This window comes from Cyprinodon tularosa, unplaced genomic scaffold (assembly GCF_016077235.1).
Source record: "Cyprinodon tularosa strain WSP-4 unplaced genomic scaffold, ASM1607723v1 ctg953, whole genome shotgun sequence".
Taxonomy (NCBI): Eukaryota; Metazoa; Chordata; class Actinopteri; order Cyprinodontiformes; family Cyprinodontidae; genus Cyprinodon; species Cyprinodon tularosa.
In genome coordinates this window covers 248,476-265,597 of record NW_024039733.1, presented here as the reverse complement: position 1 = coordinate 265,597, position 17,122 = coordinate 248,476, and the positions used below count along the sequence as shown (strand labels likewise).

Genomic DNA, 17,122 nt, shown 5'->3' with positions numbered 1-17,122 from the left:
ACATATTGGGGGGGGTAGTTGTTCTACAGGCTGCTGTGAGGTCTGAGGTTACGGTAACCAGAACCACGTCTGGAAGGGAGACGGCAGCAAGAACAAAGAGGCTCAGAGCCGAGGTGAAGTGACTCCACGGTGGAAAAAAGAACCTGATAGCAAACAGACTCAGGAGTGCGTGAAAGGACGACCGATCACGGTTATCCACATGAGGGACCAGTCCGATCCTGGACGGCTCTAGCCCGTTTCATCTGGGTCAGTCCCCAGAACCACACTACTGCTAAGGCCAACAAACACACTCCTAAAGCACAAAGAGAAAAGCTGAGGTGGACTGGGAACACAGGTGGACTGTGAACACAGGTGGACTGGGAACACAGGTGGACTGGGAACACAGGTGGACTGTGAACACAGGTGGACTGGGAACACAGGTGGACTGGGAACAACAGAGTCAGGTTCTGGCTTCTAGACTTTGATTAGGCCAAATGACCCTCAGCCCAGTTTGAACTATTCTGGATCCTCAATCCAGTTCTCCTCCTGCGTCATTCTGTGTTTAGCTCAACCAACCGAATCTGACCCTGCTGAAGATCCCAAGACATCATGCTGCCACCCCCCTGTTCCCCACAGCATGACGCTGCCACCCCCCTGTTCCCCACAGCATGATTCTGCCACACCTGTTCCCCACAGCATGACGCTGCCACCCCCCTGTTCCCCACAGCATGATTCTGCCACACCTGTTCCCCACAGCATGACGCTGCCACCCCCCTGTTCCCCACAGCATGACGCTGCCACCCCCCTGTTCCCCACAGCATGATTCTGCCACACCTGTTCCCCACAGCATGACGCTGCCACCCCCCTGTTCCCCACAGCATGATTCTGCCACACCTGTTCCCCACAGCATGACGCTGCCACCCCCCTGTTCCCCACAGCATGATTCTGCCACACCTGTTCCCCACAGCATGACGCTGCCACCCCCCTGTTCCCCACAGCATGACGCTGCCACCCCCCTGTTCCCCACAGCATGATTCTGCCACACCTGTTCCCCACAGCATGACGCTGCCACCCCCCTGTTCCCCACAGCATGATTCTGCCACACCTGTTCCCCACAGCATGACGCTGCCACCCCCCTGTTCCCCAAAGCATGACGCTGCCACCCCCCTGTTCCCCACAGCATGATTCTGCCACACCTGTTCCCCACAGCATGACGCTGCCACACCTGTTCCCCACAGTATGACGCTGCCACCCCCCTGTTCCCCACAGCATGACGCTGCCACACCTGTTCCCCACAGTATGACGCTGCCACCCCCCTGTTCCCCACAGCATGATTCTGCCACACCTGTTCCCCACAGCATGACGCTGCCACACCTGTTCCCCACAGTATGACGCTGCCACACCTGTTCCCCACAGTATGACGCTGCCACCCCCCTGTTCCCCACAGCATGACGCTGCCACACCTGTTCCCCACAGTATGACGCTGCCACCCCCCTGTTCCCCACAGCATGATTCTGCCACACCTGTTCCCCACAGCATGACGCTGCCACACCTGTTCCCCACAGCATGATGCTGCCACCACCTTGTTCCCCACAGCATGATTCTGCCACACCTGTTCCCCACAGCATGACGCTGCCACCCCCCTGTTCCCCACAGCATGACGCTGCCACACCTGTTCCCCACAGCATGACGCTGCCACCCCCCTGTTCCCCACAGCATGATTCTGCCACACCTGTTCCCCACAGCATGATTCTGCCACACCTGTTCCCCACAGCATGATGCTGCCAGCCCCCTGTTCCCCACAGCATGACGCTGCCACCCCCCTGTTCCCCACAGCATGACGCTGCCACCCCCCTGTTCCCCACAGCATGATTCTGCCACACCTGTTCCCCACAGCATGACGCTGCCACACCTGTTCCCCACAGCATGATGCTGCCAGCCCCCTGTTCCCCACAGCATGACGCTGCCACACCTGTTCCCCACAGCATGATTCTGCCACACCTGTTCCCCACAGCATGACGCTGCCACCACCTTGTTCCCCACAGCATGATTCTGCCACACCTGTTCCCCACAGCATGACGCTGCCACACCTGTTCCCCACAGCATGATGCTGCCACCACCTTGTTCCCCACAGCATGATTCTGCCACACCTGTTCCCCACAGCATGACGCTGCCACCCCCCTGTTCCCCACAGCATGACGCTGCCACACCTGTTCCCCACAGCATGATGCTGCCACCCCCCTGTTCCCCACAGCATGACGCTGCCACCCCCCTGTTCCCCACAGCATGATTCTGTCACACCTGTTCCCCACAGCATGACGCTGCCACACCTGTTCCCCACAGCATGATGCTGCCACCCCCCTGTTCCCCACAGCATGATTCTGCCACACCTGTTCCCCACAGCATGACGCTGCCACACCTGTTCCCCACAGCATGATGCTGCCAGCCCCCTGTTCCCCACAGCATGATGCTGCCACCACCTTGTTCCCCACAGCATGATTCTGCCACACCTGTTCCCCACAGCATGACGCTGCCACCCCCCTGTTCCCCACAGCATGACGCTGCCACACCTGTTCCCCACAGCATGATGCTGCCAGCCCCCTGTTCCCCACAGCATGATGCTGCCAGCCACCTGTTCCCCACAGCATGATGCTGCCAGCCCCCTGTTCCCCACAGCATGATTCTGCCACACCTGTTCCCCACAGCATGATGCTGCCACCACCTTGTTCCCCACAGCATGACGCTGCCACACCTGTTCCCCACAGCATGACGCTGCCACACCTGTTCCCCACAGCATGATGCTGCCAGCCCCCTGTTCCCCACAGCATGATGCTGCCAGCCCCCTGTTCCCCACAGCATGACGCTGCCACACCTGTTCCCCACAGCATGATTCTGCCACACCTGTTCCCCACAGCATGACGCTGCCACCACCTTGTTCCCCACAGCATGATTCTGCCACACCTGTTCCCCACAGCATGACGCTGCCACACCTGTTCCCCACAGCATGATGCTGCCACCCCCCTGTTCCCCACAGCATGATGCTGCCACCACCTTGTTCCCCACAGCATGACGCTGCCACACCTGTTCCCCACAGCATGATGCTGCCACCCCCCTGTTCCCCACAGCATGATGCTGCCAGCCACCTGTTCCCCACAGCATGACGCTGCCACACCTGTTCCCCACAGCATGATGCTGCCACCCCCCTGTTCCCCACAGCATGACGCTGCCACCCCCCTGTTCCCCACAGCATGACGCTGCCACACCTGTTCCCCACAGCATGACGCTGCCACCCCCCTGTTCCCCACAGCATGATTCTGCCACACCTGTTCCCCACAGCATGATGCTGCCACCACCTTGTTCCCCACAGCATGATTCTGCCACACCTGTTCCCCACAGCATGATGCTGCCACACCTGTTCCCCACAGCATGATTCTGCCACACCTGTTCCCCACAGCATGATGCTGCCACACCTGTTCCCCACAGCATGACGCTGCCACACCTGTTCCCCACAGCATGACGCTGCCACACCTGTTCCCCACAGCATGACGCTGCCACCCCCCTGTTCCCCACAGCATGATTCTGCCACACCTGTTCCCCACAGCATGATGCTGCCACCACCTTGTTCCCCACAGCATGATTCTGCCACACCTGTTCCCCACAGCATGATGCTGCCACACCCTGTTCCCCACAGCATGATTCTGCCACACCTGTTCCCCACAGCATGACGCTGCCACACCTGTTCCCACAGCATGACGCTGCCACACCTGTTCCCCACAGCATGACGCTGCCACACCTGTTCCCCACAGCATGACGCTGCCACCCCCTGTTCCCCACAGCATGATTCTGCCACACCTGTTCCCCACAGCATGATGCTGCCACACCTGTTCCCCACAGCATGATTCTGCCACACCTGTTCCCCACAGCATGATGCTGCCACACCCTGTTCCCCACAGCATGATGCTGCCACACCTGTTCCCCACAGCATGATTCTGCCACACCTGTTCCCCACAGCATGACGCTGCCACCACCTTGTTCCCCACAGCATGACGCTGCCACACCTGTTCCCCACAGCATGATGCTGCCACCCCTGTTCCCCACAGCATGATGCTGCCACACCTGTTCCCCACAGCATGATGCTGCCACCACCTTGTTCCCCACAGCATGATTCTGCCACACCTGTTCCCCACAGCATGACGCTGCCACACCTGTTCCCCACAGCATGACGCTGCCACACCTGTTCCCCACAGCATGACGCTGCCACCCCCTGTTCCCCACAGCATGATTCTGCCACACCTGTTCCCCACAGCATGATGCTGCCACCACCTTGTTCCCCACAGCATGATTCTGCCACACCTGTTCCCCACAGCATGATGCTGCCACACCTGTTCCCCACAGCATGATGCTGCCACCACCTTGTTCCCCACAGCATGATTCTGCCACACCTGTTCCCCACAGCATGACGCTGCCACACCTGTTCCCCACAGCATGATGCTGCCAGCCCCTGTTCCCCACAGCATGAGCTGCCACCACCTGTTCCCCACAGCATGACGCTGCCACCCCCTGTTCCCCACAGCATGATTCTGCCACACCTGTTCCCCACAGCATGACGCTGCCACACCTTGTTCCCCACAGCATGATTCTGCCACACCTGTTCCCCACAGCATGATGCTGCCACACCTGTTCCCCACAGCATGATTCTGCCACACCTGTTCCCCACAGCATGACGCTGCCACCCCCCTGTTCCCCACAGCATGACGCTGCCACACCTGTTCCCCACAGCATGATGCTGCCACCACCTTGTTCCCCACAGCATGATTCTGCCACACCTGTTCCCCACAGCATGATGCTGCCACACCTGTTCCCCACAGCATGATTCTGCCACACCTGTTCCCCACAGCATGATTCTGCCAGCACCTTGTTCCCCACAGCATGACGCTGCCACACCTGTTCCCCACAGCATGATTCTGCCACACCTGTTCCCCACAGCATGACGCTGCCACACCTGTTCCCCACAGCATGATTCTGCCACACCTGTTCCCCACAGCATGATTCTGCCACCCCCCTGTTCCCCACAGCATGATTCTGCCACACCTGTTCCCCACAGCATGATGCTGCCAGCACCTTGTTCCCCACAGCATGACGCTGCCACACCTGTTCCCCACAGCATGACGCTGCCACACCTGTTCCCCACAGCATGATGCTGCCACCACCTTGTTCCCCACAGCATGATTCTGCCACACCTGTTCCCCACAGCATGATGCTGCCACACCTGTTCCCCACAGCATGACGCTGCCACACCTGTTCCCCACAGCATGACGCTGCCACACCTGTTCCCCACAGCATGACGCTGCCACACCTGTTCCCCACAGCATGATGCTGCCAGCACCTTGTTCCCCACAGCATGACGCTGCCACACCTGTTCCCCACAGCATGACGCTGCCACACCTGTTCCCCACAGCATGATGCTGCCACACCTGTTCCCCACAGCATGATTCTGCCACACCTGTTCCCCACAGCATGATGCTGCCACACCTGTTCCCCACAGCATGACGCTGCCACACCTGTTCCCCACAGCATGACGCTGCCACACCTGTTCCCCACAGCATGACGCTGCCACACCTGTTCCCCACAGCATGACGCTGCCACCCCCCTGTTCCCCACAGCATGATTCTGCCACACCTGTTCCCCACAGCATGATGCTGCCACCACCTTGTTCCCCACAGCATGATTCTGCCACACCTGTTCCCCACAGCATGATGCTGCCACACCTGTTCCCCACAGCATGATGCTGCCACCACCTTGTTCCCCACAGCATGATTCTGCCACACCTGTTCCCCACAGCATGACGCTGCCACACCTGTTCCCCACAGCATGATGCTGCCAGCCCCCTGTTCCCCACAGCATGATGCTGCCACCCCCCTGTTCCCCACAGCATGACGCTGCCACCCCCCTGTTCCCCACAGCATGATTCTGCCACACCTGTTCCCCACAGCATGACGCTGCCACACCTGTTCCCCACAGCATGATGCTGCCAGCCCCCTGTTCCCCACAGCATGACGCTGCCACACCTGTTCCCCACAGCATGATTCTGCCACACCTGTTCCCCACAGCATGACGCTGCCACCACCTTGTTCCCCACAGCATGATTCTGCCACACCTGTTCCCCACAGCATGACGCTGCCACACCTGTTCCCCACAGCATGATGCTGCCACACCTGTTCCCCACAGCATGATTCTGCCACACCTGTTCCCCACAGCATGACGCTGCCACACCTGTTCCCCACAGCATGACGCTGCCACACCTGTTCCCCACAGCATGACGCTGCCACCCCCCCTGTTCCCCACAGCATGATTCTGCCACACCTGTTCCCCACAGCATGATGCTGCCACCACCTTGTTCCCCACAGCATGATTCTGCCACACCTGTTCCCCACAGCATGATGCTGCCACACCTGTTCCCCACAGCATGATGCTGCCACCACCTTGTTCCCCACAGCATGATTCTGCCACACCTGTTCCCCACAGCATGACGCTGCCACACCTGTTCCCCACAGCATGATGCTGCCAGCCCCCTGTTCCCCACAGCATGATGCTGCCACCACCTTGTTCCCCACAGCATGACGTTGCCACCACCTTGTTCCCCACAGCACGCCGTTCCCAGCCCCCTTTTTCCAGGTTGGCCAGAAAACCCCCCCCTTAATGGGTTAAAGCAAACGGGATAGGAAAGGAGCTGCTTCCTTCCCCAAAGGCTGAACTAACTATCTAATCCCAGCTGGATTACAGAGCAGCTGGGATTATCCTGAGATTATAGACATGCAGGTTTCACTAGCTGGGTCACTGCAAGGCTGACTTATATCTAATTCAAGTCAGAATGATAGAAATTTAATGAAAAAAATCTTGGATGTTTTCTTTCATCCCAGTTCAACATTAAACTCTTCTTCAAGTTGCTTCATCACATTTAACCCTAAACCATTGATTTGTGTCAGTAAAACGATACAAAGATTGATTAATGTCTAACAGGTAAAGCATCGTCCAACTAAAATGATGTGATGGGAAGAGAAATGACAAATACACACTTGTGGTCAGGAGGTCCATCGGCCAGTGGCTTCATGGAGAGTTTGCACAGAGAGCGGAACACCAGAAAGGCATCTTTCTGCAGGATGTGAGAGAAGCGAGCTGCATTGTTGGGTCCCTGCAGAGCCTCAGCATCCTGAGACAAAGAAACAGCATCCATCTGATTTTAGGGAACAAACCTGGACTAGGAAAGCTCCTACATTAACAGATTTAAAGGGGAACACCGTTTCTTTACATTGGTCCCTTGATTTTCCGTTATTCCATCATGTTCCCATATGAGTTTAGTGTCATTTGGAGCCGTTCTGAAGATATTCCATTGGCCTCCATGTTCTGAATGCTGGCGTACCATAAAGAATAAATGATGAACAGTTTAGTTTGTGCCTTCAAGTCGTTGCCCATAGGAAGACGTTACTGGATATAACCTAACGGAATATCTTCAGAACGGCTCCAAATGACACTAAACTCATATGGGAGAGTAGAACATGATGGAATAACGGAAAATCAAGGGACCAATGTAAAGAACAGCGTTCCCCTTTAACTAAAGATCTGTCTCTACTGAAAATAGTCTCAGTTTAAGCTGAGCTTCTTACATAGTATTTCCTTTTCCTTCTTTAGAAATAATATTTTACAATAAAACTAACAGCCTAAACTAAATTAATTTTCTGAATGAAAACCAAGCAGTTTTCCCACCAGGATGTCAGCAGAGGAAATGGAGGAGCGGTCCTCAATGATGCCGTTCATCTGCTGAGCCTCGGTTCTGCCTCTAGGGGGAGCTACCTCCGTCTGATCAGAAGCAGAGGAACCTGGGCGATCAACACCTGAAACAGAGACATCCTCTAATCCCCTCATCTACTAACAGTAAACACTTGAGGAGAAACACTGAAGGTAAGCCGAACCTTCTCCACCGTGGGTCTCCGGCTCTCCCTCGCCCTCCGCCAACTCTTCCAGGTTTGAGCCGGTGCCTTCCTCCGCTGCTATGGGATGCTTCTCTACAGCTTCATCCTCAAACACTGAATCTGATCAAAGTTAGTTTCATCAGAAGTGCCCACTCCACATGTCTAATCTCACATTTTTATTTCAAACCTCCTATCAGACTAACCTCTAGACGGTGTGACCTGTTCAGAGCCTCCATCTTCAGGTTCTCCATTAACAGAGTGCGTGTCCTGGTCCAACTCAGCGCCTGGCGGTGGGGCTGTAGAGCGAGCGGCGTCGCTGCTGATGGTGAGGTCTGGAGTTCTGACTCTAGGGGATGGAGAGCTCTGAGGCTCTGGGGTAGGAGTCCTCCTTCCGCCTGGGTTCGGGGACGGGTTCTGATGGGGCAGACGTAGCTGCTGCTTCTCCTGCTCCTGGGCCTCCAGGGCCTGTGGACACCAGAGGAGGATTATAAGAGGAGTGTGGCATCACCACAAACCGATCGTGGATGGAACCTGGTTGGATCTAACTAGGATCTGATCTGTAACCCTCCTGGATCTGACCCGTAACCCTCCTGGACATGACCCGTAACCCTCCTGGACATGACCCGTAACCCTCCTGGATCTCAGCCGTAACCCTCCTCGATCTGACCCGTAACCCTCCTGGATCTAACCCGTAACCCTCCTGGATCTAACCCGTAACCCTCCTGGATCTAACCCGTAACCCTCCTGTAACTGACCTGTAACCATCCAGGATCTGACCTGTAACCATCCAGGATCTGACCTGTAACCCTCCTTGATCCGACCTTAGCCCTCCTGTAACTGACCCGTTACCCTCCTGGATCCGACCTGTAACCCTCCTGGATCCGACCTTAACGCTCCTGGATCCGACCTTAACCCTCCTGGACATGACCCGTAACCCTCCTGGACATGACCCGTAACCCTCCTGGATCTCAGCCGTAACCCTCCTCGATCTGACCCGTAACCCTCCTGGATCTAACCCGTAACCCTCCTGTAACTGACCTGTAACCATCCAGGATCTGACCTGTAACCATCCAGGATCTGACCTGTAACCCTCCTTGATCCGACCTTAGCCCTCCTGTAACTGACCCGTTACCCTCCTGGATCCGACCTGTAACCCTCCTGGATCCGACCTTAACGCTCCTGGATCCGACCTTAACCCTCCTGTAACTGACCCGTAACCCTCCTGGATCTGACCCGTAACCCTCCTGGATCCGACTGGTAACCCTCCTGGATCCGACTGGTAACCCTCCTGGATCTGACCTGTAACCCTCCAGGATCCGACCTTAACCCTCCTGGATCTGACCCGTAACCCTCCTGGATCTGACCTGTAACCCTCCTGTAACTGACCTGTAACCCTCCTGGATCCGACCTCAACCCTCCTGGATCCGACCTTAACCCTCCTGGATCTGACCTGTAACCATCCTGGACCTGACCTGTAACCCTCCTGGATCTGACCTGTAACCATCCAGGATCTGACCTGTAACCATCCAGCATCTGACCCGTAACCCTCCTGTAACTGACCTGTAACCATCCAGGATCTGACCTGTAACCCTCCTGGATCTGACCTGTAACCATCCTGGACCTGACCTGTAACCCTCCTGGATCTGACCTGTAACCATCCAGGATCTGACCTGTAACCCTCCTGGACCTGACCTGTAACCATCCAGCATCTGACCCGTAACCCTCCTGTAACTGACCTGTAACCATCCAGGATCTGACCTGTAACCCTCCTGTAACTGACCTGTAACCATCCAGGATCTGACCTGTAACCCTCCTGGATCTGACCTGTAACCATCCTGGACCTGACCTGTAACCCTCCTGGACCTGACCTGTAACCATCCAGCATCTGACCCGTAACCCTCCTGTAACTGACCTGTAACCATCCAGGATCTGACCTGTAAACCCTCCTGGATCTGACCTGTAACCATCCTGGACCTGACCTGTTACCCTCCTGGATCTGACCCGTAACCCTCCTGGACCTGACCCGTAACCCTCCTGGATCTGACCTTAACCCTCCTGGATCTGACTGGTAACCCTCCTGGATCTGACCTGTAACCCTCCTGGATCTGACCTGTAACCCTCCTGTAACTGACCTGTAACCCTCCTGGATCCGACCTTAACCCTCCTGGATCTGACCCGTAACCCTCCTGGATCTGACCTGTAACCCTCCTGTAACTGACCCGTAACCCTCCTGTAACTGACCTTAACCCTCCTGGATCTGACCTGTAACCCTCCTGGATCTGACCTGTAACCCTCCTGTAACTGACCTGTAACCCTCCTGGATCCGACCTTAACCCTCCTGGATCTGACCCGTAACCCTCCTGGATCTGACCTGTAACCCTCCTGTAACTGACCTGTAACCCTCCTGGATCCGACCTTAACCCTCCTGGATCCGACCTTAACCCTCCTGGATCTGACCTGTAACCCTCCTGGATCTGACCTGTAACCCTCCTGGATCCGACCTTAACCCTCCTGGATCTGACCCGTAACCCTCCTGGATCCGACCTTAACCCTCCTGGATCTGACCTGTAACCCTCCTGGATCCGACCTGTAACCCTCCTGGATCTGACCTGTAACCCTCCAGGATCTGACCTGTAACCCTCCTGGATCTGACCCGTAACCCTCCTGGATCTGACCCGTAACCCTCCTGGATCCGACCATAACCCTCCTGGATCCGACCTTAACCCTCCTGGATCCGACCTTAACCCTCCTGGATCTGACCCGTAACCCTCCTGGATCCGACCTTAACCCTCCTGGATCTGACCTGTAACCCTCCTGGATCCGACCTGTAACCCTCCTGGATCTGACCCGTAACCCTCCTGGATCTGACCTGTAACCCTCCTGGATCTGACCCGTAACCCTCCTGGATCCGACCTTAACCCTCCTGGATCTGACCTGTAACCCTCCTGGATCCGACCTGTAACCCTCCTGGATCTGACCTTAACCCTCCTGGATCTGACCTGTAACCCTCCTGGATCCGACCTGTAACCCTCCTGGATCTGACCTGTAACCCTCCTGGATCCGACCTGTAACCCTCCTGGATCTGACCCGTAACCCTCCTGGATCTGACCTGTAACCCTCCTGGATCTGACCCGTAACCCTCCTGGATCCGACCTGTAACCCTCCTGGATCTGACCCGTAACCCTCCTGGATCTGACCTGTAACCCTCCTGGATCCGACCTGTAACCCTCCTGGATCTGACCTTAACCCTCCTGGATCTGACCTGTAACCCTCCTGGATCCGACCTGTAACCCTCCTGGATCTGACCCGTAACCCTCCTGGATCTGACCTGTAACCCTCCTGGATCTGACCCGTAACCCTCCTGGATCCGACCTGTAACTGACCCACTGATCACCCCACTGCAGCCAATGGAGGCGTAATGACTCCTGTACCAGATACTGAGAGACCATCTGAGGTTATTTTAGGGTCGTCTGAATGAATAATGAGTCCAGAGCCAATCATCTTCGTTACAGTGAGGAGTTGCACTAACAGCCTGGGTCTCCATGCGCGTGAAGATGACATTGAGCATCTGAGTGAGGGTGGCCTTGGCTGTGGTCTGGTTGATGAGGTTGCGGCTGGCCAGGTAGATGTTGTAACAGGTCCTGACGGTGAGCAGCACCGTGCCCTCGTGGATCTCTATGTGCGGGGAGGTCACTGCTGTCAGCAGAGCCTGGACAGACGCCACAGGAAGAAAACGTTAGCAGACAGGATGTGTTCAGAGCACGCTGCCCTGCTGAGTCACCGCTCCACTTCCCCTTCAGCTTCACTACTGCATCAGTTCACCGCTATATGGTGGATCTACTCTCAGGTCTGCATCTAACATAAACAGAGAAGACTGCAGAACATCAGCATCCAGTTCTAACAATCAGGTTGGTTGCAGAGCCAAGGACGGCCTGAATGATCTCCACAGATCCTCAGATAGATGATGGAGAGGTTCAGGCTGCACCAGTTTATCAGAAACACGCCTGCTTTCAGACAAAGAGCTAAACAGCAGCAGCCATGTCTGATTGATCCGTGCAGCATCAAAAGCTTCCTCTGACCAAAAGCTTCCAGGTTCTGTTAAAGAGAACATCTCCCAGGGAACCTTCCCCGGACATAGAAGCAGCTGCTCCTACCTTGATGATCTGGAGCTGGACTCCCTCGTCCGTCTGTGGACCCTGGAAGCAGTTGCAGATGGTTTCCACCAGCCGGTCGATGAGCCTCTTACCCGGCGTTTTGCTGTCGGGGGCGTTGCCGGTGATGTGACCGTATGCTATCAGCTTCTACAGAGGGGAGGGCAGCAGAGGAAGATTCAGGGTCTGAGTTGCTGATGATCCCAGATCTGCAGTTTGACGCCGTGATCAATGTTTCATTCTAAAACCGCAGGTTAGGCCGCTGTCACAGCTCGCCATTTAGCCGACGTATTCCCACCGTCCCAGAATCTCCTAAACGCTGCTATACGCTTATTTTTCTGCGCCGCTGGTCTAAATCGTCAAGGTGTGAGAGGTGCTGTAGCTGAAACATGACGCACACCTAAGGTCATTTTAGAGTAACTAGTCCACCTAATGGTCGTGTCTCAGGAAGCCAGAGTATCCAGAGAGAACCCATGGCTGCACATGGAGAACATGCAGAACTCTAGCAGAAATAAACCAGTCTGGGAATCAAACCCACAACCTTCACGCTGCAAAGCAGCAGCACTACAGTCTGGCCAGCATGCAGGCTGTTCTACTGAAACAGATTCGCCTCCTTATTCCTCCGCTGACAGCGGAGGGCCATGGGTAAGACCAACGAGAGCAAACAGACGGCGCTCACTACATAGAGCAACACCAGAGAGAGGAAACCCACCTGCAGACAGTCCAACGAGGTGCTGACGATCCGGGGCGACTTGGACTGACACGCCAGCTCGAAGGGCAGCACATATTTATCAGCTTCCACGTAGTTGGCTTTGGGGGGAACGACGGTGCCGTCCCTGGAAGAGACACAGCTGCCTTTAAGCCTTTACACGGCAACTTAGTGTGTTTTAACAACTGCATTACGCATTACCAACCCCCCTCAGTGAGGTCTAGAAGCCATAGAGCAGAGATCCTGCTACATGGCTGCACATCTGATTTTAGCATTTGACCAATTAGATGAGACCTGAATGATAGATTACCTACTGGAAATTAAGCTGAAGAAAAAAGGTTGACAAGTCAAGAAAAAAGGTAAAAAGTAAAGTTAAACTAAAAAATATCAGTGCCACTATCAGCATTAATGCCTCTAAGGTGATGTTGCAGTTCAGAAAAGGCACTGGAGCTTATTTTAGCTTGAAAAGCAGCAGTTTCAATATTTTCTATAGATTTTTATTTTATTGTAGATTTATAAATGTTACACTTTGATATATACACAGTGATTCTGATAAAAGTGGGAAATACTTGCTGCGTAAATGTTCTGTGACCATCAGAATGCTTCAGTGTTATTCTATGGGTCAAACAGTCGAGTAAAAGAACTTAAATGGTCCATCAGTAGAGGTTATGAGACGCTGTGACACTAAAGCCCCACAGTGTGGAACCGTTACAGCTCTGGAACCGTTACAGGTCTGGACCCGTTACAGCTCTGGAACCGTCACAGCTCTGGAACCGTCACAGCTCTAGAACCGTTACAGCTCTGGAACCGTTACAGCTATGGAACCGTTACAGGTCTGAAACCGTTACAGCTCTGGAACCGTTACACCTCTGGAACCGTTACAGGTCTGAAACCGTTACAGGTCTGAAACCGTTACAGGTCTGAAACCGTTAAAGCCCTGGAACCGTCACAGCTCTGGAACCGTCACAGCTCTGGAACCGTTACAGATCTGGACCCGTTACAGCTCTGGAACCGTCACAGCTCTGGAACCGTCACAGCTCTAGAACCGTTACAGGTCTGGACCCGTTACAGCTCTGGAACCGTCACAGCTCTGGAACCGTCACAGCTCTAGAACCGTTACAGCTCTGGAACCGTTACAGGTCTGAAACCGTTACAGGTCTGAAACCGTTAAAGCCCTGGAACCGTCACAGCTCTGGAACCGTCACAGCTCTGGAACCGTTACAGATCTGGACCCGTTACAGGTCTGAAACGTTACAGGTCTGAAACCGTTACAGGTCTGAAACCGTTACAGGTCTGAAACCGTTACAGCTCTGGAACCGTTACAGGTCTGAAACCGTTACAGGTCTGAAACCGTTAAAGCCCTGGAACCGTCAAAGCTCTGGAACCGTCACAGCTCTGGAACCGTTACAGATCTGGACCCGTTACAGGTCTGAAACGTTACAGGTCTGAAACCGTTACAGGTCTGAAACCGTTACAGATCTGAAACCGTTACAGCCCTGGAACCGTCACAGCTCTGGAACCGTCACAGCTCTGGAACCGTTACAGATCTGGACCCGTTACAGATCTGGACCCGTTACAGGTCTGAAACCTTCTGCATGGACATGATGGAGATCAAATGGATGAGACATGACTATTCTCTATTCTCAAGCATGTCTTTATTACTGCTGTTCAAAAAAGACCTATTATTGTTGAAGAATAAAAAATAAACAGTTTAACTGCTGCAGCTGAGGCTGTTTTACTCAAACTATTTGTAATTAGAGCTCACAGTTCCTCAGTTATTTGCTTTTCCATTTGGGTACGCTAAAACAGGCGAGGATCACTTCAAAAAGAGGAGGTTGGTGTTAAAACATTAAGGAAAGAAAGGTTGAAAGCTAGTTGAAAAGTTACAGCCTAGTTAACAGTTACATGTAGGTGTATAAAGTAGAAACTGTCAGTGCCAGTATCAGCATTAATGCCTCTAAGGTTATATTGGACCAAAAAATTAAATGTGTTTCTTTCACTCAGAGAGTTTTTATTGAATTTCTTCTAGAAGCACTTTTGTTATTTTTCTAAATATGTTCGGGTAAGTTGGCGTTTCTTCTTATTACTGACATTAATGTTTTTCCATCAAAACATCCAGATTTTTTAATGTTCAAAGGTAATAAGGTCTGCTCCTATTGGCTGGAAATGTATTTGACTGAGGACCTTTAAAAGATATTAACCTGATATTACGCTGCTGCTTTTCAGATTATTGAGGTTTATGTTTCCAAGCTTATCAGACTTAATGTTTAACTAGTTTATCTTCAGCAGCAGGCGGTAACCTGCATCAGGCGGTAACCAGCAGCAGGCGGTAACCTGCATCAGGCGGTAACCAGCGGCAGGCGGTAACCAGCGGCAGGCGGTAACCTGCGGCAGGCGGTAACCTGCGGCAGGCGGTAACCTGCATCAGGCGGTAACCTGCATCAGGCGGTAACCTGCAGGCAGGCGGTAACCTGCAGGCAGGCGGTAACCTGCATCAGGCGGTAACCTGCATCAGGCGGTAACCTGCGGCAGGCGGTAACCTGCGGCAGGCGGTAACCTGCGGCAGGCGGTAACCTGCGGCAGGCGGTAACCTGCGTCAGGCGGTAACCAGCAGCAGGCGGTAACCAGCGGCAGGCGGTAACCAGCGGCAGGCGGTAACCAGCGGCAGGCGGTAACCTGCGTCAGGCGGTAACCTGCGTCAGGCGGTAACCTGCGTCAGGCGGCAACCTGCGGCAGGCGGCAACCTGCGGCAGGCGGCAACCTGCGGCAGGCGGCAACCTGCGGCAGGCGGTAACCTGCATCAGGCGGTAACCTGCGACAGGCGGTAACCTGCGGCAGGCGGTAACCTGCTGCAGGCGGTAACCTGCGGCAGGCGGTAACCTGCGGCAGGCGGTAACCTGCATCAGGCGGTAACCTGCATCAGGCGGTAACCTGCATCAGGCGGTAACCTGCATCAGGCGGTAACCTGCGGCAGGCGGTAACCTGCGGCAGGCGGTAACCTGCGGCAGGCGGTAACCTGCGGCAGGCGGTAACCTGCGACAGGCGGTAACCTGCGACAGGCGGTAACCTGCGGCAGGCGGTAACCTGCGGCAGGCGGTAACCTGCATCAGGCGGTAACCTGCGGCAGGCGGTAACCTGCGGCAGGCGGTAACCTGCGGCAGGCGGTAACCTGCATCAGGCGGTAACCTGCATCAGGCGGTAACCTGCATCAGGCGGTAACCTGCATCAGGCGGTAACCTGCGGCAGGCGGTAACCTGCGGCAGGCGGCAACCTGCGGCAGGCGGCAACCTGCGGCAGGCGGCAACCTGCGGCAGGCGGTAACCTGCGACAGGCGGTAACCTGCGGCAGGCGGTAACCTGCTGCAGGCGGTAACCTGCTGCAGGCGGTAACCTGCTGCAGGCGGTAACCTGCGGCAGGCGGTAACCTGCGGCAGGCGGTAACCTGCATCAGGCGGTAACCTGCGGCAGGCGGTAACCTGCATCAGGCGGTAACCTGCGGCAGGCGGTAACCTGCATCAGGCGGTAACCTGCATCAGGCGGTAACCTGCGGCAGGCGGTAACCTGCATCAGGCGGTAACCTGCGGCAGGCGGTAACCTGCGGCAGGCGGTAACCTGCATCAGGCGGTAACCTGCGGCAGGCGGTAACCTGCATCAGGCGGTAACCTGCGGCAGGCGGTAACCTGCGGCAGGCGGTAACCTGCGACAGGCGGTAACCTGCGACAGGCGGTAACCTGCTGCAGGCGGTAACCTGCGGCAGGCGGTAACCTGCATCAGGAGGTCCGGTAACCTGCTGCAGGCGGTAACCTGCGGCAGGCGGTAACCTGCATCAGGCGGTAACCTGCATCAGGCGGTAACCTGCAGCAGGCGGGTAACCCTGCTGCAAGGCGGTAACCTGCGGCAGGCGGTAACCTGCCGGTCAGGGGGCGGTAACCTGCGCATGGGTCAGGCGTTAACCTTGCGGCAGGCGGTAACCTGCGGCAGGCGGTAACCTGCTGCAGGCGGGGACCGGCAGGCGTAACCTGCGGCAGGGCGGTAACCTGCATCAGGCGGTAACCTGCAGGGCAGGCTGTAACCTTGCAGGCAGGCGGTAACCTGCATGCAGGCGGTAACCTGCGGCAGGCGGTAACCTGCTTGCAGGCGGGTAACCTGCGGCAGCGGTCAGCGGTAACCTGCAGGCAGGGCGGTAACCTGCGGCAGGGAGGTAACCTGCGGCTGGCGGTAACCTGCTGTGGCGGTAACCTGCGGCAGGCGGTAACCTGCTGCAGGCGGTAACCTGCTGGCAGGCGGTAACCTGCATCAGGCGGTAACCTGCTG

The 17,122-nt window shown here is 55.5% G+C and overlaps 1 protein-coding gene across 1 annotated transcript in view; it reads right to left on the bottom strand.

Moving 5' to 3' along the window:
* arfgef2 (ADP-ribosylation factor guanine nucleotide-exchange factor 2 (brefeldin A-inhibited)) overlaps window positions 1-17,122 on the bottom strand; it is a 56,363-nt gene that overhangs the window by 31,669 nt on the left and 7,572 nt on the right. The window contains exons 3-9 of the mRNA XM_038275328.1: window positions 12,813-12,936; window positions 12,104-12,250; window positions 11,479-11,658; window positions 8,153-8,414; window positions 7,950-8,069; window positions 7,744-7,871; window positions 7,056-7,189 (exon numbers count right to left, since the gene is read on the bottom strand). Of these exons, the coding sequence (XP_038131256.1) occupies window positions 7,056-7,189; window positions 7,744-7,871; window positions 7,950-8,069; window positions 8,153-8,414; window positions 11,479-11,658; window positions 12,104-12,250; window positions 12,813-12,936 (1,095 nt within the window). The remainder of the gene's footprint in view (window positions 1-7,055; window positions 7,190-7,743; window positions 7,872-7,949; window positions 8,070-8,152; window positions 8,415-11,478; window positions 11,659-12,103; window positions 12,251-12,812; window positions 12,937-17,122) is intronic.